Source organism: Oculina patagonica, chromosome 7 (assembly GCF_052425735.1).
Source record: "Oculina patagonica isolate OP01 chromosome 7, crgOcupat, whole genome shotgun sequence".
Taxonomy (NCBI): domain Eukaryota; kingdom Metazoa; phylum Cnidaria; class Anthozoa; order Scleractinia; family Oculinidae; genus Oculina; species Oculina patagonica.
In genome coordinates, this window is record NC_135764.1 from 24,775,417 (window position 1) to 24,799,920 (window position 24,504).

General features: G+C 36.7%; 1 protein-coding gene across 1 annotated transcript; it reads left to right on the forward strand.

Moving 5' to 3' along the window:
- The first annotated feature begins 379 nt into the window (after nt 1-379).
- On the forward strand, nt 380-24,499 carry LOC144660451 (uncharacterized). The gene is made up of 26 exons (XM_078521071.1): nt 380-1,135; nt 2,581-2,711; nt 3,611-3,850; nt 4,734-4,851; nt 5,889-5,960; nt 7,133-7,204; nt 7,653-7,724; nt 7,864-7,935; nt 8,917-8,988; nt 9,290-9,361; nt 9,474-9,545; nt 10,672-10,746; nt 10,897-10,968; nt 12,364-12,435; nt 12,592-12,663; nt 12,925-12,996; nt 13,070-13,141; nt 16,735-16,806; nt 18,155-18,223; nt 18,861-18,932; nt 19,027-19,098; nt 19,841-19,912; nt 20,518-20,589; nt 20,906-20,977; nt 21,631-21,720; nt 23,924-24,499. Exons 2-26 carry the CDS (start codon nt 2,624-2,626, stop codon nt 24,003-24,005), a joined length of 2,058 nt encoding a protein of 685 aa, XP_078377197.1. The 5' UTR covers nt 380-1,135; nt 2,581-2,623; the 3' UTR covers nt 24,006-24,499.
- The last annotated feature ends 5 nt before the right edge of the window (nt 24,500-24,504 follow it).

Consider the following 24,504-nt stretch of genomic DNA (forward strand, 5'->3'; position numbering starts at 1 on the left):
ACATCAAGAGGTTTTATAACAATAATTTCTAGACAAACTAGTTATGAACCAACTGTTTTATTGTTAACGTGAAAGCCACTGCAAAACGACAGGTCACTGACGTTAACTTCTTATAGGTTTACGTGCAGTTTTTTCTAACAAGATAGTTTAAAGATCTCTTCTTCCTTTCAAGATATGGCAAAACAGATGTGAAGTTTGTAAATATTACTTCTTCTAAATTAGAACCGTTATTTCTATGTTTGTTGAAGTCCCTATAAAACAAGAACCCCTTAACAAGCCTTAAAATAACGTGGCCAGTTTAACTGCATATTTGTTCATAAAAGGAATACTTAGCTGCTTTTCGCTCACAATTTCAAAGGTTACGTAATTTTCTAGCGTAGCAATAGACCATTTGCATTATGACGTAAAAGCGCAAAGACTTCTGGTAGTTGTAGTTAGGTTCGCGGGAAAACACCATTTCTGGCTTATGATTGGCTAAGGGCAGCCAAGCGTGAAGGTGGACATCCAGGACTTTTAATTTGATCAGAAGTTTGAGCTGCGAAGTTTACTCTCTTGTCGCTTCGAAATTTGTTTAAACTTTATTTTTTCAGTTACCTGTCAAAAATATAGAAAACAGGATGATAGCTTTGGAATGAAAATTGACTGAGTTCTGTGTTTTAACCAAGACAGACAAATGCTGTTCGTGTTCAAGTAAGTTTAATATGTGGCGGAGTTGACTTGGTAGAAATTCATTCATCGCGGCCGACAACTTCTCTTCGTAAATAATTTTATAAGCTTAATATCACACTGGAAACAGATTGCTTGAAAGGACGAGTCGAGGATATACCGTAACTAAATTTGTGTGGAATCAAGTGAAAGCAAGGCAAGCCATTGACTTTGCTCTTAATCTATTTTCAGACGTTCAACAAACGATCGCTTCCATCGTTCGCAGGTGAATTAATTCTTCACTGAAAAGCTTTGAAAATTTGCCATATATCATGATTGCTCGGTGGGACGGTTAGTTTAATTTATTTTTACAGTGAGACAGAGAAACGAGTCAAATAATTTTCCTCGTTCAATCGAGCTTTATCGATGAATCATGAAGGGTCAATCATAAAGGATTTTCAAGCTGATCAATCAAAACCTCCCTGTGCAGGTGAATACAGATTATTTTGTTTTTATCTTAAAATTGTATTTTTTCGTTAAATTAGAACTGTAATGCAATATTCTTTAACAAAGAAGTTTTCTTGTTTTTGTACTGGAAATGTCAATTCGTCGAGTAGCAGTTGTGGTTTCAATCCGAGCGAGGGCCGTGCGAGCAAATATAATTTTATTTCCATAATCTTGTTGTTGAACGATTACTTGTGCGACTCGAAAGGTGAGCCTCAAAGCTTTTTACGAGTGTAGACATCATGTACTGTGCTCCCCTATGTTTAGAAAGGGTAAAATATTGCGTCTTCGTACATTATTTGAAAATACCTGGCAAGCAAAAGTTTTAGGAATTTAATTAAATAACCGCGCGACTGAGACTTGGAGGAAACACTCGTTGAAACTTCACTACAAAACGCAACCCAGCAAATATACAATTTCTTGCATAACTTTTTTTTTCATTTTAACGGACTTGGTTTTATACTGAGAGGTTGCTTTTTGCCCTTTAAATGAAGCCACAGGGACGTCTTCTTCGGTGAGAGTAATATTCTTTACCTCCATCACGATTTTCTTGGGCAAGCGGGCTTGATGACGATTTAAAATTTCCCGCGAACCTAACTACAACTACCAGAAGTCTTTGCGCTTTTACGTCATAATGCAAATGGTCTATTGCAACAAGATAAGCATTCCGGAGTAGTCCTTGGTGACTCAATAATAAATGTAGACACTAAATCGCTTGTATAACGTAAGGCACAACAGCTCACAACAACGACAACACACGAATTGTAATATTACAGCATCGTTCAACAACATTAAACTCATGCAGAGTTGTCGTTTCTTTTTTTTTCGAGGTAGTCGCCGCTAGAAAATAAGATATGAATGAATGAATGAATAACTTTATTATTGTGTCTAAAAATGTTTAGCTGAGGGGAAAAGTCCCCTCTACTAATTATGGACACCTGACTAATAAAAAAACTTAAAAAAACTTAAACCTATCATTGTACAACTATTACAATTAATAATTTAAAGTTAAAATAAGTTAAAAGAAGCTATTTACATGATAAAAACGGGTAAAAAAAAGTAAATCTATTTATGTGATAAAAAAAGACTATATACATGGCTAGCTATTTACATAATAAAAACGGGTAAAAAAGTAAATCTATTTATGTGATAAAAAAGACTATATACATGGCTAGTATTAATAGTCACAGAGGCGGCAATTGCAACGTTCATTGTTTAAAAAGTTATTGAAGTCACGTTTCCGAATCGTTTTTTTTAAATGTCTTAAGTGACTGGCATTTTCTTTCATCCGTCGTCAGGTGGCGCCAGAGCTTCGGCCCCAGGTATCTAATAGAATGCTTTCCGTACGTAACTGTAGTGAAGCGGGGCTGAAATCTAAATAACATGGCTTAAGTCCAATCATTCTCATTTATAAATCGTCTTTGTACACAGGAATGATGGCAGTATAGTGCAAGAGGACTGCCTGTTTGCTGGCATGGATACGAAACTATTTTGTGCAATGAAAATTATTTCTATGATATTCGTGTTTATGTGGAGCAGCACCCTCACCTCAAGTGTACAAGGTAAGCACAAATTTACGCTTTTCTAGTATCGTCATTAATTCAAATTGTTATTGTGGCACTTGCTCAGGTCGACTCAGGCATTAGAACCTTTGTTCCCCTTGAAAGTTAAGCCAAGAAATAACAAGCATTCCACCAGCACGACAACGTACCACGCTGGTCACGGAGCAATCAGGGAGGGGGGGGGGGGGACGAATGTGGTTCTTTGAGGGGGTATCTTGGATTTGATGGATGTCATTTTGCATGACAAAGCTAAATTTGAAATCAGATTAGAAAAAAAAACCTTTATTAGCTGCATCGATAAAAAGTATTTAGATTCGGGGACATATATATTACTTCTTTCGTTTATAAATTGCAAATTTTACTTTCGAAAACTTATTCGCGTTATAAATACATTAGCATTTGGACTAACAAGTCATGAAGTTTTTAACGATGCCATAAGACGTCATAAACCGTCCTTACCTATAAATCCCATTAATTTCTGTGGGTGGGCTTGAATTGATTGAAGGTTCATTATTTTTTTAACTTTCACGTTCCCTTAAAACAACACATTTCCAAGTATACATCCAGTCGAAGAAACAAGTGCCAGTCACGGTTGATGGTGACATAACTTCTCCGAGAAGTTTTCGTCCCAGACGTTGCTAAGCAACATGACGTATTTGTTCGCGCGATTACTTTCGGAGTACTCGTGAACGCTCGCGCTAGTTTTTGATTGGATGAACTAATTCAGAAATATGCTTCAATGAAGATTTGCCAAAACCGGCACTTATTCCCTCGACTGCATCTTTGTATGTACGTCCGAAGATTTAAATGAGTAAACTGGAAAAATTTAACAGACCTGAAAAAAAAAAAAAACGAACGGCAAATATAAGTTAATTTAAATTGTTTTCTTCTTCTTATAGTATCACCAAAAGTGTATTTGCCAGCTCCAGTTATACGAGTGTTACCAGGGTACACACTTTCGTGTTCAGCTACTGGGCTTCCACCCATATACATAGCACTGATAAGGAACTCAACAGTACTGGTTAACACAACATTCTTCTGGAGGGCAAAGATAGTTATAAATGATGAAGCAAACTACACTTGTGTGGCCACCAACAAGTATGGAACTGACGTGGGAGAGGTCTCAGTCCACTTGGCAGGTTTGAATTACTAGATTGATTTTTGTATGTCGTTATTTAGCCTGATTGACACTTGTAAGATAAGCCAAGTGAAAGCGCAAAAACATTCACAATTAAGACGGCGTACGCAATTTGAATATTCTGATTAACATTTCCGAATTATGGGAGTCAAGTCAACGGCCAAATCTTATATTCACACACGAGTTTTCTTATGCTTTTGCATGGGAATATTCTTGTGATCGTTGCGCACGTGTGAGCCAGGATAAAGTGAGTGTGCGCTTTCTAATCACACAAACAGGAGTAAATGTGGTGGCAAACGAAGACGCATTGTTCCCCCGTTTGCCCTAATCTCGTACCCGGATGATTATTTACTCTGAGGGTTAAGAAGATCTGGGTAGAAGATTATGTTTGCCCCGCGCACAACATTGGTTGCGTGCACAAAATTTGTGTTCGAGACAGGAAAAATGTTTGCGTTGCGTCTGTGTTGTTCTACATTATTGACTCGGTGGCCCTCGAAAGCGGCACTACTTGCAAATAAAAACTCATTAATAATTCATAAAGAAAATGCAAAGGAAATTAATGTTTAATGTTTAATGTTTAATGCTGCTCATTTATTAAACATTACTTTAATCTGTTATATTCGTATCACTGTAGTGGACTGAAGCAAGCTTGCAATTAAGGCTTGGATAATATCACGAGTAATGATTAAAAATATCGTTAAAAGAGTTCCGTGTTGTTTCTATTCGAATAGATCGTCCACATTAACCTCTAGTGCAAGACATCGGAGTGGCTTTCTTGTGTTCCATTTGATGAGCTTAAAATATTTTACTATTTTAATTTTTACTGCCACTGTTTTTTCTTGGTATAGTTTACCCATTCTAATTCCAATTTTGTCAACGTTTAGATTGTGAACTTAAATGCTCTTATGAAGCCTCAATTTGGTTGGAAAATACCTTATCTTGCCAGAACGTAACGTCACCCGGAGACATTGCTAAATGCGCATCACCAATTACCAAAAATATGTAAGACTTTCACATATATTACGCAATTTATTCAAATATTTGTTGGTAACCCCTTTAAAGGTAATACCACAGGCTGTCAATAATTGCCCGCCTCTTTTCGAAGGTTAATTATTATTATCAACTTACAGAAATTTTAAGGACTACTTCACACCAGGTGAATTGCTAACGATCATAAAAAAAAACAAAGTTATCGTTAACAGAAAGCTAGTGAGTAAAGTAAGTTATTTTTGGAAACGTTTGGCAAAAATAAGTCATTGATTATTAAACTAGCCTTCAGCAGCCGAAAATCCATTTCCTTTCGCATGCTGTCATAAAACAGTTTTCTTTTCAAACGTTAGACTCCGTTATCTAGTCTGTTATCTAGTCTTAGTGTGTCTCAAGTGTGTCAAGGCCCGAAAAGGAGTTTCTGAACCACTGTCACTCACCGCGTAAATAAAAGAATATAAGCTGTCGTTACACGAGACCAAGTTTTTCATGCCGTTTTTGCTACGTGTAACCGATCTTACCTCCAAAACTTATCCCAAGGAATTGTTATGGTCAGTGACTGAAAGTAAGAAGCTAATTCGTAGCAGCGTTATTCAGTCTCCAATAAAGAACAATAGTATACATGCCGCCATGGAGTTTTGCACAGTGCCCGTGCAGCCTGCAAGGTAGCGTGAGCTTTCGAAAGATTGATTTTTTTTAGAGTCAGCCAATCAGGAGTAAAACCAAAACCAATCCTGACTCGCTCGCGCACGTTTTCCCGCGCTTTGTGCCGGTTACATGTATTTGCTTCGAGTTTTGATTGGTTCACTGGATTGTCTGTGTCCTTTGTGATTGGCCAGAGTAATTACTTTGGTTTTGGTTTTACGACACTCAATTGAAAACTGCTTTACCACTGCTGTGGGATTTGAACTTGAAAAGAAAAACCAATTATCACTCATTCCTACTTTCATGATAATATAGAAGTTTCATTGTTAACCTTGATAGATTGATAATGACAAATAGAAATTCATGTCTAAATTTGTGTTTTAAGGAAGTTATATCTTGGCTTGCAGAAAAGTGTTTTCAAGCAACTTGTCACATCTTTCTAGTGGAATGTTTTCAAAAATTACGTATCTACAGAAGCTGTAAGCGGTGTATTGTATATTATTTTATGTCCTTGTTTTATTTCAATTTACAAGACTTGTATCCATTCTACGAAAAGGATGAATCCAAGCTTTTTTCTCCTTGAGGTGAATTTATTTAACTGACCGCACTTTTGGATGTTAAGCAAAAAAAATAATCCTCACCTACCTTAACTAACATGCACAATTACCAACATGTTAAAGGTGATTTTAGGTGTTGAAGCCACTAGCACTATTTACTATTTAGACGAATCTTTAAAAACTTGCGAAGTAATTAAAGAAAAAGAAACACCAAAATAAAAGCCATTGCGTGAAGTGTTGAAACATTAACAAATAAATTTCAATTTTGCCATGCGTCTGTTCAGTTATAGATCACAGATGACGTCAAAATGTGGTATGAACAGAGAAGTGGCCCACGAGGAGCTAGCCGAGGGGGTCACTGATGTTCATACCACATTTTGACGTCTTCTGTGATCTATAACTGAACAGACCCACGGCAAAATGGAATCTATTTGTTTTATATAATAGCACAAGACTGCGGCACACATCAGTTTGAGCAATGCCGCCGTAAAGATGAGCTAAGTTGTTTTGATTCAGTTTGATTTAACTATTAAGTTTTCGTTAACACGAAGCACTGTTATAATCCGATTAATTAAATAAACAGAAAAATGGTCAATTGAAAGTCAATGAAAAAACTAACCTTTTTTCCGATTTGGAAAGTTGTTCAAATCTGTAAACATAACCGAAGCGTTCACCGCAATTCGTTTGTTTGCCGTGGCGTTGTCCAATTGCACAACATCGGTCAAACTTTCATACAGATTTCGGATAATTTCTCGAATAATTCACTGTCTTCTTCAAGCTTGTTTCGCCCAGTTAAATGCTTCGAAAGGTGAACGATGCTTGGCGTATTGTTTCTCACTGGACATTTGTAATTAATATCAGCTGAACTTTTTTGCTTTGTTGTGGCCTCGCAAGTTTGAAAAACTTTGCCGACAACTCTGATTTGGACTATGAACTCTGATCACGAGCGCGAGTCACACCACCGCGTGACGTCATCCATGTGTCTGTACTCTAAAAGATCATAAGTAAGAACCAATCAAAATGCGCGTAGAATTCAGGTTATTATATAATATGCAATAGATTTATTCCACTTTATGCATAATCTTTCTTTAAAGCGACCTGTCTTCAAACGCTGTTAAATTTCTCTCAGACGGAGCGTTCGACAACCTGACAAATCTTTACCAATTGTAAGTTGAGAGAATATCACACACATGCAGCTAAAGAGCTACTTCATTTCATCGCCCAAGTCAATCCTGGCCATGGTGCTTGAACATTGATCGCAGGAGAGTTTTGTTTTAGTCAATGACAAACAATAGCTCAACTATGCTTGTTATTTTTAAGATTTGCGAATGAAATAAGTTAAAATGAAAACCCTCAAATCTTGCGTGCGAAATAACCCTAAATTTGTCATTTTATGCTGCTGCATGTTGTATTTTCAGCGATTTGTCTTTACAAGAATACACTTTCCATGTAATAAAGGCGTTAACATTCTGACAAACAATTGATACTTAGTAAAATGCACCACTTCAAGCTTTCATGTGTTTATACCACTAAAAACAAAACGTATGAAAATAGTTATATCTAAAGCGTTATAAATAACCATCAATATACTTGCTATATTACGAACTTCCACAGAGATCTGTCATCAAATGCTATAACATCATTATCAGACAGAATGTTTGCTCATCTGAGAAATCTGCTGAATCTGTAAGTGAAAAGAAGAACACTGCGCTGAAAACCTTGTAGGGGTTTAAACTTATAAGAAACCCAACATGATGTAATGGTTTGATCTAGAACGTTTCTGTAATTGTTATTTTATTTATTGCAGTTTTTTATTTTTTTTTAGATATTTGTCATCAAACGCTATCACATACCTACCAGACGGAGTGTTTTCCAATCTGAGAAATCTTCGAAATCTGTATGTGAAATGAGGTGTACTGTGAACCTTTTAATTATAGGATTTTAAAGGTTAAAAAATTCATGTTAATACTTGTAAGCTATTTTCACCCCTCTTATTATAAGATCTATGTTTACGAAGAAAAATCCAGAGGGAAATTAAAATACCTTGGGATGTGATGGTTCCTGTTGCAGTGTATTATTTTTTAGCCGACATTATTACGAATATGTAACAAGAGGAAACGTACGTTCCCAAATATACACCATATTTTTTGGTGACATTCCACCAACTGCATAACGTTTTCAAGAGATTTGTCTTCAAACTCTTTTGAATTTCTGCCAGAAGGAGTGTTCATTAACTTGCCAAATCTCGAATTTATGTAAGTAAAAAAAAAAAAAAAAAAAAAATCACACACAATAAAATGTTGTTTCTGCTGCCAAAAATGTTTCGTCATTTGTTTAATTCTTTCTTTCTTGATTTACAATCTACAAATGATAAAGCGGCAAATAATACTTATGTGAACGATAGTGTCGAGAACAGTATTTTAAGTTATCTTTCTTAATAATATTAATAGAATAATAGTATGTTTATACATCGTTGACACATAATATCATTTCAGTTGCAAATCAATGGTTTGCACTCAAAGTTTAACGCACACAAGTTTTCATTTTACGCAACGAAGAGTTTGATTTACTCATTAATTGGAATTCAACAAATTTTAAGTTTTAGACTTTTTTACCATATATTCTCAAAGGAAAGTAGTTTTACATAAAAACTCGCCAATACCTGCGTAAATGTTTGCCAATTCAATACATATTGACAGTTGCAACTTGTAATAGGCCACAAAAAATAAAATAAATAAATAAATAAATTAATTAATAAATAAACTTTGTTTTACGAGGGTTGCACACACAACCCTTGCATAATTCTATATTAATAAAAAAACAAAGCACTGTGCAGTAAGTTCAATCCAAAATCTAAAACGGCTGTGTATTTTTACAGATATTTGTCCTCAAACGCTATAACAATTATATCTGACAAAGTGTTTGGTAATCTGAAAAGTCTGAAATTTCTGTAAGTGAAATAAGCATAGGGCACTACAAACTTAGCAAAGCTTGATATTCGTCAAAAACGAAACTGAATGAAAAAATATGTATGCAAAAACACATGGACAGAATTACACTGCCTGGGTTTATACTCATTAATAAAATAAACATCAAGGAAAACTGCAAAACAGCTTTTACTAGACGTCATTTCACTTGCTTATTTTAATACATACTTACTACATACATATTGTATTGAACTTCTCCAAAAGCGCATTCTACGAACAATACTATATTAGAAATTCTTTAAACTAAATTGTGTATTGTCACAGGGATTTGTCCTCAAACGCCATAACATCTTTACCAGACGGAGTGTTTGCCAACCTCAGAAGTCTTGAGAATTTGTAAGTGAAATAAATGCACTCTAAACCTCGACCAATGTCAGAAGTTTTTTCTTATTATCATGAAAAAATATTCGGCAGTTTCATTCCGCTTTTTGCATGGTCTTTTTCGTAGGGATTTGTCTTCAAACGCCGTTACATTTCTATCATCTGGCATGTTCGACAACCTGGAAAATCTTAATCAAATGTAAGCGAAAAGAATACAAAAACACAATGGCTGCGGTCACATCTACGACGTAACTAAAGTTTAACTATAAATAGTCTCAAGTTACGCGACGTCATCATACTATAGTTAGTGCTTTCTGTCGCATTTGCGGTCACACCAATGCAGTTAGCTATAGTTAGTTCTGATTAGGTTGTGAATAATTTGGTATTTAAATTAGTTCATGGCAGCCCTTGTTGTTTATTTGTGTCCAGTTGTTCCTATATTTTTTTCTTTTTTTGCACGGCATTTCGGCGTTGAAGAAAATAAAATGATGTAAGGATGCTAGAAACCGAAGAATTCAAGCTTTATTTGATGATATGCAATTTCTTGGCATGTTTTTTTTCTTGTTTTTCTTCCCTTGACGCTTTATTTTGCATATTTATGATCATCTCGCACGTGCGAAAAGAATTGTCGCATTCTGATTGGCTTTTCGTTTGTAAACGTAAGAGTAACCCATGAACCTTGCTTGGGTATAACTATAGTTACTGTGTATTGTTTTGGATCAGCGAGGCGTAAATTTTCTAACTATAGTTAGGGCGAACAGAGAAGCGGTCACATTACCGAAATAGCTAACTATAGTTAACGCCGTACTAACTATAGTTAGCAGTCTAGATTTGACCGCAGCCAATAAGTTTCTGCTAGTTTAAAAAGATTTCGTCATTTGTCTGAATTTATAACAATCTTTTTTATGTATTTTTGCATATATTGGACTTCAAACCCCATAACATTTATTCCCAACAGAATATTTTTATACCAAAAAATCTGCTCGAACAACGTACACTGTAAACCTTGCATGAGTCTTAATCCTAAAAAAATCAATTCATCGTTGTATGCTTATCATTCCAATTGTTTAAATGTGTATTTTACAGAGATTTGCATTGACTTCAAATTTTAATTTTAAAAACACTGTAGCCTTTCTACGTGACAGAGCGTTTTGAAATCTGACAATTTTGAAAATTCTGAAAGAGAATTTAGTGTACAGAAGTGCAAATCTCGCATGGATTTATACTCCCAACAAATGAAAGTTATGCAACATTGTTATTTGCCATGAGCAATTTACAAAACTTGTAAAAGCTGTTTAAAATAATATCAATTATGCATTTTTCAGAAATTTGTCCTCAAATGCTATGACTGTTCTGCCGAGTGGTGGAGTGTTTGCCAACCTAAGAAAACTTGAGAAGCTGTAAGTAAAATAAAAACCACATGTAAACCGAAACCAATCTTAACGTTAGGTATTGTCACTTTACGTCCTGCATGAAAAAAATGAGCGACACGCGATAAAAATATGTATCTAACAGTTTCATTCCGTTTATTGCATGATCTTCTTTCTTAGGGAATTGTCCTCAAACTTCATTACATTTCTATCATCTGGCACGTTCGACAACCTTGCAAATCTTGATTATCTGTAAGAAAAGATTGCAAACACACGCAATAAGCTTCTGCTAAAGTTACTAACTAGCACCTGTATTGTTCAACTATAAGGCTGTTTTGCTCTGATTTTCCCTTCAATTCCAATTGTTTTCTCCTTTTATTCACATTTCTCCTATTTTATATTAATCTTCATTATTCTAATTAATATATTATTATCTTTTTTTTCATTTTGCTCACTGTAATGTTCTGTGTTGTTGTGTGTTTTACCGACCTCAATTTGTGTAATGTTTAATAAATGAGCAGCAGTGTTTTATCAAGTTTAAAACACGAGGCACAGCCGAGTGTTTTAGACTTGATAAAACACGAACTGCGAATTTATTGAACGGCTTAAAAATCTTCTGATGTAGATCAACTCATTCTTGTACTAATATTTAGATTTGGGGTTATTTTGGCCTAGAAAATTGGACGTAAAGTTGAGCCGTGTCTTTATCAGATATAAAGACACTCATTAAACATTAATTTCTTTTGTATTTTCTTTATGAATTATTAATGAGTTTTTTAAATTTTCATAATTGTAACACTGGCTGCTGGCGCATGCCCTATTTAACTCTTCAGTTATTTTAGGCAGCCAGACCCTTTATTATTTATTTGTCACTATATATATGTCTTTTCCTTTTGTGAATATTCAGGGTAAATAAAGTTTTTGTTGTTGTTGTTGTTGTTGTTGCTACCTCAAAAACTTGTCCTCGTTGTCTGCATTATCTCAATCTTTTTATATATCCTCACTCTGTAGCATTTATACCCGAGAGAGTATCTCATTATCTGAAAAATCTGCGCGAACTAAGTGTACTATAAACCTTGCATAGTTGTTTATCAATTAATACAGTGTTTGTTATATACATCTAGGTTTACTTTCTCGTGTCGTATTTGACAGGCTATTTAATTAAAACGCGACTACCTTTCACGCTGAAAGAACCTTATAAAGATATGCACACGCAAAAAAGAAATAAATGACTCGAAAAACACATCCAATTGTTTCCTTCCATTAATTGAATACTATCCCTAAATTTCCCCATCTTCTAACGCTGTTAAGAAGAAGCATATGTTAGTAAAAAAAAAAAAAGAAGAAAAAAAATAGTTTCTAATAACTTTATGCAAATAATCTTTAGATTTCATTACGCGGGTTTCTAAGCTCTTTAACGTGGGTGTAAGTGCTTTCACTCATATGCATGCTCTTAGTGATTGAAAAACTTTGTTCACTCCTCGCATAATATGGAGGAGGGACAACATTAAAATCTAGAAGTGTCCAAAGAAGAAGTTGGATCGTTTCTAACATTCACATGCCTACAAAAGCCAATAGATTGTGCTCATTTAACTAAAAAGTTGTGAATTATTTTCATTCTAATTACTGCAATGTGTACGTTTACAGCGATTTGTCTTCAAACGCTATAGAATCTCTACATGATGGAGTGTTTAGCAATCTGACAAATTTGAGAATTCTGTAAGTCAACTTAGTGTAAAGAAGGGCAAACCTTTCATGGGTACTCACAGAACACGACAAAATATGCAACAATGCAATCATTTACAACGCTGTTTAAAAAGTAGCAAGAAAGCGATTGATTCATTTATTGTTTTACGTTATGTATTTTTTTTACAGGATTTTACATTCAAACTCGATTACAGATCTACCTGAAAGCGTGTTTGCCAATTTAAAAAATCTGAGGAATCTGTTAGTAATTCCTAAGTGTACCTTCAACGTTGCATGGATTTGTAATCATGATAAAAACATGGATATTTATTACTTATCTAGTGCGGTCCGTAAAGTATAAAAGTTCTTTCTGAGTCCAGCTAGAAATATTTAAATGAATTTTAAGAAGACGGCTTTTAGAGCTCCTCCAATTAAAGACGAGAGAGAAAGATTATCCTTTAGAGAAATTGCTTTCCTTTCCAGTTCCGTGGATTTTTATTTTCATTTTCTTTTATTCCACAGATGGTTGTTTTCAAATTCTATTTCATCACTACATGAAACAGTCTTTGCAAATCTGACAAGTTTGAGTGTTCTGTAAGTTTAGCGAGTCAAATTATACCCTTTGTTTGTTCCTGTTTTATTTATTATTGCTTTCTCGTTTTCACAGGCATTTGTCTTCAAACGCTATTACCGTTTTACCGGACAGAGTTTTTGCCAATTTAAAAAGATTGATACTTCTGTAAGTTAAATGAAACACGCTGCCAAAAAAGTTAAACATAAACTAACTCATACTATGTAATAATTCAACTTGGAAAGTTGTTTGTTAGCTATTACCATTTAGTAAATAATGAAGATGGTTGATTGTAAGCACGGTGATAAATAATGAAGATGAGATGTTCAACATGACACAAGCGTGAGAACGAATAAAAAATTTGATTCCCCGAAGGGAATCAAACCCATGTCCTCCCAGAATACCGGTTAGGCGCTCTAACGAACTGAGCTACGAGGAACTCGTGGTGAGCTGGGCCATTTACTAGGTTGACATGTGACACGCGTCCTGCATACAGTTCGGATAAGCAATGGCGAATTCATTAAGTGTGTGGTAAATAATAAAGATGGTAAATTTTAAGCTCGGTTATAAATAACGAATAACAGGAGGCAAGCGTGGCCGAGTGGTTTAGGGCGCTGGTGTTGTAATCCGGAGGTCGCCGGTTCAAGATCTTCCCTTGCCACTAACTGGATTTGTTTCTCGGTTGTCTCGACCACGCTTTGTATATAGCCAACTGGTCTGCCTCCTGCCAGTTGAGATTTTTAACCTCGTTATGTTCATTTAAAAATATTTGTTTCCTCTGTTTCAGTGACATGCCTGTAAACTAGCTATCTTGTAGAGATATGAAGCTAAGTGCATGACCACTATAAACACATTTCTTTATTTTTTATTATTTTTTTTATGGAGATGAAATATTCAACATGGATCAACTATGGGTTCAATTCCCGCCGGGGACTCAGATATTTTTTTTGTCCTACGCCCGTATAATTTTAAATATCTCATCTTCATTATTTATCACCGAGCACAAAATTTACATCTCTATTAATTACGTAACACTTGATGGTTTTGAGATAGCTGATCCTAGCAGTTTGCAGGATGCGTGTCATATATCAACCTAGTAAATGATCCAGCTCATCAGGAGTCTCTCGTAGTTCAGCTGGTTAAAGGTCAAATGAACAGAAATTTCAATTTATTTTATTTATGGTCATGTATTTATTGTGAGCCAAATAAACATATCCCGAAGTTTCAAAGTAAACGAACATTGCATCGCAGAGATATTGCAAGTTGGAGAGTGCTTTTTCAGGCCTTCATAATCATAGAGTTCTCGGAAAAAATGTCAGGAAATTGTCGTAAAATTAAAACTTGTGACGTCATAATCGGTGCTTTTAAAGACGACCGCATACTGATTCCGCAGACCGCACCTTAGAATTTAAATGAATATGTTTAGTGACATTTCAAGCAGTTATTTCGTTGTGTTCAGCCGTTTTTAGTTGATTGTTTGTTGGTTGTTGTTCGGAGACGCGCATTTTTTAAAATAAAATAGCTCAAGCTCCAAAATAGCTAAAGCAAGTTCAAGTTTAATTTGCTGTCATACATACATACATCACTTTTGTTTACCCTCGGATTGAAGAGTAACTTATACAGCTAATATCTCCGAGCATTTCACAGTAAGTAGAGTAAAACGGGCAATGATCAGACCACAACACCGGGAACTCCATGCCCTACTCTTTACGATAAGTGTGTTGGCTCTTTTACGTCCCCTGCAGAAAGATGAACATACAGGAGCCGAAGTCTACGGTTTATCGTCCTTATCCGAGAAGACTAGAATGTCTAACTATTTGCAGATGTCATCGATTGCAGCATATTTTCCTCGGTTACCGTAAAATTCCGGTTATAAGGCCCCCCGCTTATAAGCCCCCCCGGTTATAGGCCCATCAACCTGGAAACAAAAAATACATCCGGTTATAAGCCCCGCCCCCCCCCCGGATATAAGCCCCCGTCTACCGGATGACAGTACTGAACAGGGCTAAATGTTTTTTTTTCGTATTTCGATCAACGCTCCCGAAGCTCGTTTCGAAACGTTTTTTTTCCTTCCGCTTATAAGCCCTCCCGAATATAAGCCCCTCCGCTTATAAGCCCACCCAAAAACCCTTACGAAGTTGTATAAGCCCAGGGCTTATAACCAGAATTCTACGGTATTTAAATACCCTGAGTGTTGGTCCGGTGTCGAACCCGAGACCCTGATATGTCCAGGATTGAACGCTAATTAGATGCACGTTTCTCATAACAGGCATCCCAAAGTGTACTCATTTATAAAAGTTCGCAAAAACACACCAGAATCTGTCAAATATGAAGCAGTATGGAAATGTCAAATAACACAATCAAACATAAAGTACTCATTAAACAATACTCGTGTTCAATCCTTGTCATAAGTGCCGAGACCTCACGCACGGTTGTCAGGCGCTCTACCAACTGAGCTAACCGGTCGGTGTCGTTTTGCATATAATGGCTGCGGTCACATCTAGGCTACTAACACTACAGTTAAGACGGGGATAACTACAGCTAGCTACTTCGGTAATGTGACCGCCTTTCTGTTTACTCTAACTATAGTTAGAAAATGTACGCCTTGGTGATCCAAAACAACACAGACTAACTATAGTTATACCCAACCTGGGTTCATGGGTTAGTCTTAAGTTTACAAACGAACAACCAATCAGTATGTGACAATTCCTTTCGCACGTAAGAGATAAACATAAATATGCAAAAAAGCGTGAAGTGACGGGAAAAATGAAAACAACATGCCAAGAAATTACATACATATATCAATGTTAGAAAACATCAAGATTAAAAATCTTCGACGTCTAGCATCCGTAAAAAGTTTTTCTACGACGTCGAGATGTTACAAAAAGAGTAAAAAAAATTAAGGAATCAACAAGACACAGCGTTTGCCGGTCAACTTGTTTACATGATAAACAACAAGGGCTGTCATGAACTAATTTTATTTCCAAATTATCCAGAGGCTAAATAGAACTAACTGCAGTTAACTGCATAGGTGTGACCGCAAAGTCAACCGACTAGGTATGACGTCACGTAACTTAAGACTAACTTAGTAATACGTACGCTGGTATGCAGACAAACAGGAGTCTCTATTGTTCTTTTTCATTAACACTTAGGTGGTATGCACGCTGGTATGCAGACAAGTCAGGAGTCTTTGTTGTTCTTTCTCATTAGCATTTAATGATTCTCATTAGCACGTAAGGCGTCAAACGTCGAACTTCACATAAGTCGAACCTAATACAAATGAGCAAAGCCTTTTGTTTTGGTCATTTGCATTAGGTTCGACTCATGTGAAGTTTGACTGACCATGGCCGAGGATTGTGAGATCGCTCTATTGTTTCGAATGTTGACAACCAGTGCAGCCATCAGAATCGGTCTGCGGTCGTCTTCAAATTATGACGTTACAAACTCGTTCCATTCCTTTTTCTTCAGTGCGCAGTCATTTTCGTAAAGCCTTCGCAAATCTTCTTGTTTTGCTGTGATTCGTGCTTAAGGCTCGGAAAGCATTTTTTTTAATTCACTCAATAATGGATTGCCTTAAATTTTGATTGGTTAAAATGGCATTTTAAAATTTCTGTTCATTTAACCTTTAAAGCGCCCCACCGTTATCTGGGTGGCCATGGGTTGGATTCCCGTCGGGGACTCAGATTTTTCCATTGTCACAAGCTCGCGTCATGTTATACATCTCATAATAATAACTACCATTAATTCATGCAATTTTTCAGACATTTGTCTTCAAACCCTATAACGTTCCTATCGAACGGAGTTTTTGGTCATCTAACAAGTCTGATGGCTCTGTAAGTGAAACGTAGTGAGCAGTGAACTTTGCATAAGTTTTAAAATCCAGAAAAAATCCAGAAGCAATAGCTAGCACTATAATCTGAAACGGTCGCAAGTAACTGTCTACAACAAAATTCTCGATATTGATTGGCTCTGCGCGCGCCTATTTTGTCACGTAATTGGTGCGCGATAACATCAGTGTCCTATAACAGGTATCCTATTTGAAAAACTTCTGTTTATGATAAACATGCAAAAATTTCAGTATACTTATTGGCTGAGAGCACGTCAATTAATCCCAAAAAAGCAGGAAGTTGAAATTTAGTGCAAAAAGTAAAGCCTGGTTTCCACTAGCGACGCAAGCACAAGCGCAAGCACAATCGCAAGGATAACAGCTCTTATTACACCGTGAAGACAACTTCGACGCAAGCAAAATCATAAGCGCATTGTATTTTGATGCTTGTGCTTGGGGAAAGCACAAGCACAAGGGCCAAAATGTGTCCTATTTGCGTGATTTCGCCTGTGCTTGCGCTTGGGCTTGCGTCGCTAGTTTGAGTGCAGGAAGTTGAAATTAAATTGATTGACAGAAAATCCGCAAAAATGCGACCAAACAAAACGGCGTTCCCTGTCTCATAGTTTGGAGAGAGCAAAAAAATATCGACGTATGCACAGTTTGACCGATCGAAAATCCTTGATTGGTAGCTTTCAGTAGTTTCGTAAAGCCTCTCTTGTGCTGCGCAAACGTCCAGTTGCTAGTACTCTGGGTTATGAGTAAGCCTGGCAACTCCGTTATGTTTTAACAACGAATCGGAAAGGTAAGCAACGTTTCACGTCTTGTTTGTCATCCACGGCTTGCAGTGAAGTTTTTGTTTGGTGTCATTAACAAGTAATCACATGATTTTGTCCGTGTAATTTGGGAACATTCAGTACTCGTAAATTTACAAAGCCCTACGGGCTCGTGCAATTTAGTTAGCCTTTGAAAAATTTAGTTGGGCTGATTTATCTAAAATTTCACCTGGCGAAATCATGTGATTACCTTTACGAATTGGATACCTGTAATTGGACCCCTACGCCATTTGCGAGTCAATCATATGAACTTAGTGGTGTTATTTCTTACTGTTTGTAAAATTTATTGAACATATCTTTGACCTTTTCATACAAAAAAGTTTCTCAAAGCTAGACTTTCTGAGCTCGGAATTTGTTATATAGCAATTATTTAGTAATTGGACCTTGTGTCGTACAATTCAGGAAGAGATCGCTTGGCTGATTTTGAATTTACAGTCCCATTTGCTCCTGAATTGTACTTCCCACAGTCCAAATTAAATACTATTATTGTGTATCATGATGTCAGTATTATTTATTTTTTAGACGTTTGTCTTCAAGTAATATAACATTTCTACCTGAAAGCCAGTTTGCCAGAATAAATCTGTGGACTCTGTAAGTAAAACGAGGTGCAAGGTGCTGCAAACCTTGACCATATTATACTTACAAAGAATAAAGTAGTAAATAATAAGGATGGTGAATTTTAAGCTCGGTAATAAATAGTGAAGATGAAGTATTCAACATGACACGAGCGTGGGACAAAGAAAAGATCTGAGTCCCCGACGCGAATCGAACCCATGGCCTCCCAGATACCGGTTGGGCGCTCTAACCAACTGAGCTACGAGAGACTCGTTGTGAGCTGGGCCAGGAGACTCCTTTGTCCCACGCTCGTGTCATGTTGAATACTTCATCTTCACTATTTATTACCGAGCTTCAAATCCACCATCCTTATTATTTAATACAAAACTTGATGATTTCGACATTGCTGATCCTAGCAGTATGCAGGACGCGTGTCACATGTCAACCTAGTAAATGGCCCAGCTCACAACGAGTCTCTCGTAGCTCAGTTGGTTAGAGCGCCCAACCGGTATCTGGGAGGACATGGGTTCGATTTCCGTCTGGGACTCAGATTTTTTCTTTGTCCTACGCTCGTGTTATGTTGAATACTTCATCTTCTCCAAAGAATAAAGTACTATGCAATAATTTAATCATTTTTTTTGCCACTTCACTAACAGCTTCTGTCTTTTCACAGAGATTTGTCTTCAAACGCTATAACACTTTTACCCGTCAATGTATTTTCTAATCTGAAAATTTTACAAGATCTGTAAGTGAAACTCAACACAGAATTTAATAATGAACTGGAAAATTTCTTAGTTATTTGTTTCTCTTCTTGTGTAATTTCATTTCGTGTTTCACAGAGATTTGTCTTCAAATGGTATTTCAGTCGTACCTGATAAGGTGTTTGCCAATCTTAAGTATTTAAAAAATCTGTAAGTGAGACAAAGCACAATTCACCAAAAACATTGCTTATCAGAAACTACGGATTATGTTATAATTTAATATAAAAGTTTAAATTTTTATCATTAGTATGGGTAATTAAATGGTGACGAGTGAAATTATTTCCTAATTTTACGAGTATAACATTTGATTACATTTTAATATCAAAGGTGACAAATTACGCTTGCAATCGTAGGTTTTTGACTGGTATAGTGCATCGCGAACTCCGAGCTTTGAAAAGTTCAAAGCACACATTTTGCTTAAGTTCGCAAGTTTTTTAGTCTTTGAAGAAAACCTTTGAGAGATTCCTTTTTGCTGTTGACAAAAAGTTTCAAAGATGAATCAACCGTCAATTATTTCTCACATGATGACCATAGTTCGTCTTGAATGAACTGAAAACGGCGCCCGTGTAAAACGCTCAAAAATCCGCTCGATGCCATTTATGTAATTGGCTTAAGTCTTGAAGTCGTTTTGATGTTTTGAAATATGAAATATCATCAAAAGTTTTATTACATGGCCAAGGTTAACTGGCTAAGATGAAATTCGAGCGAAAATGTACAAAATTTAACCTTTAAAACATCTTTTCTCCCGGACGCAATCTTGCCGCTAACTACGTTGCCATGGCAATTTTATAATTTCACATGTGAAATTATAAATTAACGTTAAAATTTCGCGCCAAAATTAAGGAGTAATTTGTCACCTATGATATTATAACTACTACTATTGTTTTAACAGAGATTTGTCTTTAAACGATATCGCTTTTCTACCTGATAACTTGTTTTCCAATCTGCAATTTTTATGGATCCTGTAAGTAAACCGGAACTCTTATACGAAGAAATTATTAAATTACCTCTCTTTTAAAGTTGTTACCATTTTTCCAGGGAGTTGCAATGTTAACTGCTGTTAACGTTATGTACATCTCAATTTAAACACTATTACAAACGTCTATTTTCTTACAAAGGGAATGACAGAATGCCAAAAAACAAGAAAATGTAGAGCATCGTGGGCCATGAGGGGGTTTAAACTTGAAATTCTTTTCGACTTTCATTCTGCGTCAATAACTTCGTTGGTCCTTGATGTATTCATGTGGGTCATTTAAGGCGTATTATGAATCCCGTGTAATCTTATTTATCTGGTTTGTGTACGTAAAGTAAAATAACAATAAAGGAAGAATATATACGGCTTTTCGCGAAGAAAGTTGAACCACTTTTAGCTTTTCCGTTCACACTGGCTGTCCATTAAGTTCACATTTCTATTTACACAGGTTCACGTAGATGCTCAAAATTAAGCGGCAGAAAAAGTTGTTTGCTCTTTTACAGTTGATGTGATTTAAAAAAGTTTGCGTACTCCAACTTGCTAGCTAGTTTATAGTAAAGTTAAAACTAATCAGTTTGTTTTTTATTTGTTTATAGCGATCTTTCTCACAACAGAATTCGATATTTTCCTGAGAAGTTGTTCTGCTGTTCACCAAGGTTGGAATTTCTGTAAGTTTCACACCCAAAACGTTTTCTTACATATCGCTGGATATCTGTCGTCTAGTGTGCGGGAAATTCTTGGGTCACATGGTTTGGGTTACAATAGTTGTTCAATTTGCGTGGTTTGGCTTAACATGGCCCCAGTAGTGTGTGAGAAATGTAATTTAATTCAATAATTAACTTTCTCTTTGTTTTTTACGATTACATTTTGCTCGAGAGCGCAAATCCACTTTAAACATGTAAACACGTAAATGTTACCGCATTTGTACTCAGTGTTTTATCCTCTTGAATAGACAATAAGATTTTGATATTAACTGTTAACCAGGTTTCTACAAGGTAACAACATAACCTTTATAACAAACGAGACCTTTGCAGGGACGACCGATGTTATTTATCTGTACGTGTCGAAAATTATCTTTATATCAAGATATGTCTTAAGTGCGTTATTAAAGTACACATGCACATCAAGATGGAAAAAGATGCTTTAACAAATGACTACAATCTTTGACAAATTTGTTTAGACACTTGGCCGAATTTTCACTAAGTTATACACCACAGTTAGTCTTTCCAACAGAATTAAAATATTATAATGATGTTAACTTTGTCGTGTTTTGAAGACAAACGCGGCGGGCGAAATTCAAACCCCATGAAACAGCAGTCTCATGAGCGAAGGGGGAGCGGGAGAAACAATGATTTTAACCACTTTTTAAGTCAATTCATTGGCAAAACGTATGTGATATTCGTTTCTCTCGACTAGTTTTGCCCAGGAGTGTAGGTATTTCACACATTTTAGTGATTGCTTTAACAATCCTTTGCCGTGAAATGACTTTTACAAATAATTCTCCGTTCTAATTCCTTTTATTTTTATTCTCGCAATATTACCTCTTTTAAACATGTTATTAACATTTCGAATGAATTTTCTTTTAAAATGTGCTCTTTTTGGCGCCATGAATGTTTGAAATTTAACATGACGGCTTCTATGATGTCATGCTGCGAACACATCCATATATGTCACGCTCTCAGTAAGCCAGTTATGCTGTTTATTCCCAGGTTTCTGAGTGCCAACAAATTGGAGAATATTCCGTCTCGAGCCTTCTCTAGTGTTAATCCAGCCTACAATGTGGACTGGGAACATGTTTTGTGAGTAGCAACAATCAGAGCATCGTTACTTTTCACAGTTTTTCTTTCAATAACACGTTATTTGTGGTCGAGTCTCCCCGTAGCGGACATATTTGTACTTTTCGGACACAAAATTCTCCCCAAAGCTCAGCCAAAGTGTATGCCTTTGTTTTGGACAAAGGAGTAAACCTCTGTGCAAATAAAACTGTTATTAAACTGTTATTCAAAGATATTTGTTGTGACTGAAGTACATGTCTTGGCTGAATTGAGAATGCCGTTCATTTTGTCCAATGTGTTTAAAGTTTCGTTCGTTTCTATCCGTCTAATTTTGAAAAACACTATTATGATTAAATTGCACACAGCTTATTACATAACATCTTTTTTGTTGTGTTAACTGTGAAAGTTGTTTCAATGAATATAATAAAGCAGAAATCGATCTGGCGTACTTTTCCGCATAAAGTAAACTTAATTTAGTCATACGATGTTGGAAAAAAAGAAGGTATTTGATGTATATTCTAAATAAACTAGACTATAACTAAACGTTATATAATCCTAAGCACTATAAAAACGACAAACATACATATATATCAAAGTCATCTTTATTGTTTGCCGGAACAAGCAAAGCCGCACCCAGGGGGAGGCAAGACCGAGGCCATTCCCCCCTGATGCGGCCCGCCCAAACCGCCAGACAACAAAGACGAGAGAAAAGAACGAGGGAAAAAGTAAAAGAAAAAGGTATAATGTGAGGGAAGGAATTAAGGAGACAATGGAACAATGTTCTTCGCGATTAAATGAGCCACGGAGAGGCGCCGTTCTAAAGGCTGGGCGATGTATAGAAGGACAGCATCGGAAGACCAGTCCCCTTGTAGACTGATGAGTTCAATGGGCGCGCCACAACGAAAAACGAATGTAGCTCCTCCACGACGGAAACTGTGGCCAGAGTATTGTGTGGGCTTTAGGCCGGCGGAACAAAGAGAATCGCGTAATTTGGCGGTGAAGACAGCGTGTGTTATTGGGCTGGTATGAGAACCCTTGGAGTACAGAAAAGCAGGCGAGGAGGGTGGGGCGGGGAAAAGACTGATATGGCGCTCGTAGGCTTGCACGGGGCAGAGCGGATGACCAGGCGAAAGGCGGACAATAGGTATTAGGAGATTACGTTCCTTGAACTGGATGGTCTTGGACCAACGAACACAAATGACCAAACCCCAAGGGCGAATAAGAATATCCTGACGGGAGAGGGTTTTCGAAGGATCGTAGCCGCTAGCGCTTTTAGGAACCAAATTGGACTTGCGAAAAAACGAGTAAAAGGCGATTAGCATTGCCGCCCAGAAGCCAGAGTCCTTGCTAGCGAGGAGCTGTGGACGAAGGCATGAAAGGACCGAAGGAGTGATTGGTAATTTCTGTTCCTGGGCGTCGCCGAGAATGCGTCGAAGACCGCGAAAAATGAGTTTGATAGAAAATACATCGTGAAACGCAACATTGTAGCCAAAGTGTCTGTGAAGAACATTAATGGCAGACAGATAGTTAAGTATTGTAGTGTACTTGCAATATGTGGACAAGTGGACCAGGAAACGAGTAACGGTGCTATGGGCGGCTGGGATAGGAACCAGACCAAATCTCGAACAGAAGCGCAGGTAAACTCGCTACTGAGAACGGCGAGTACTCATGGTCGAGGATGCATAGGCAGCGGCGGAGACAAACTTGGCTCGGCGGTCCAGCTCCGAAAGATATCCTGAGGAGTGGAAAACAAAGCATGTGAATCATCAGGCGATTGGAGAGGGTTTTGTAGCAACCGGCTTAATCTGTCAGCGTAGTGATTAAGTTTGCCTGGTAGGTGACGAGAGCGAAGGTGGAAATTATATCGAACGCTGAGCCAGAATATTTCACGCAACCAGGAACTAAAAGTGATATTGCGGAATACAGAACTAGCGCACATGATCAGGGCATAGTTAATGTGTCACTAACGGATGCTACGTATTATACTGCCATTGGACAGTATCCAATGCCTCACATAAATCTCCTTTTCTCAAAATGCTGTTTAAAAACACTTTTTAAAAAGCTGGCATATCCACATATAAGAAAGGCCCTATCTTAGTAGTAATAAATAAAAGTAAACTTTTATCACAAATTCATAGTCATAAAACAATTATACGAAATTATCACACTACAGTCCTTGGTTTGTTTAATTGTCCTAATCACATAATTTGTGTTGTTATCGTTGAAGATTTTTCTCGGATAATCCTATAAAAACAATTGAACCGGAGGCATTCAGATGGGGCACTCATCACTTTGGAATGCATGTGTAAGTTATACGGCATTAGCTCCTTTTTTTATTGAGATTAAAAGAAAGATATACAAGGTAAAACTACACCCACAGTCTAATACTGTAGTTACAGTATACAGTTGCACACAATTACAGACTTAATCAAAACTATAACAAAATTCTCGATCGGTGATTGGTTATCAGCAGCCCGATTTGAGCACTAATAGGACAGTGTACGCGTCATGCTTGTAATTGGACAGTGTAATAGGACAGTGTACACGTCATGCCTGTGTAATTGGACAGTACGCGTCATTTTGCGCGCGCTGTTGTTGTGCATTTTGTTGAGTAAACTGTTATGTTTTTCAGTTTTTATAAAAACGTTAAACCATTTGACTAAAGGTTAGTTTGTTTCTTAAATTTTGTCATAGTTTTGATTAATTGGTAACAGGACTTCGTGTCGTCCAATTCTGTCTGTAATCATACTCGTGATTAAAGAAATCGGACTCCCGCTTCGCGGTCGTCCGATTTTGTTAATCACTCGT

Excerpts from the sequence above, each read along its gene's own strand:
- LOC144660451 (XM_078521071.1), top strand. The coding sequence starts at position 2,624 with ATGGATACGAAACTATTTTGTGCAATGAAAATTATTTCTATGATATTC. Across the intron at positions 3,851-4,733 it reads GGTCTCAGTCCACTTGGCAG|ATTGTGAACTTAAATGCTCT; the intron begins GTTTGAATTACT and ends GTCAACGTTTAG. Across the intron at positions 10,747-10,896 it reads CTAAGAAAACTTGAGAAGCT|GGAATTGTCCTCAAACTTCA; the intron begins GTAAGTAAAATA and ends CTTCTTTCTTAG.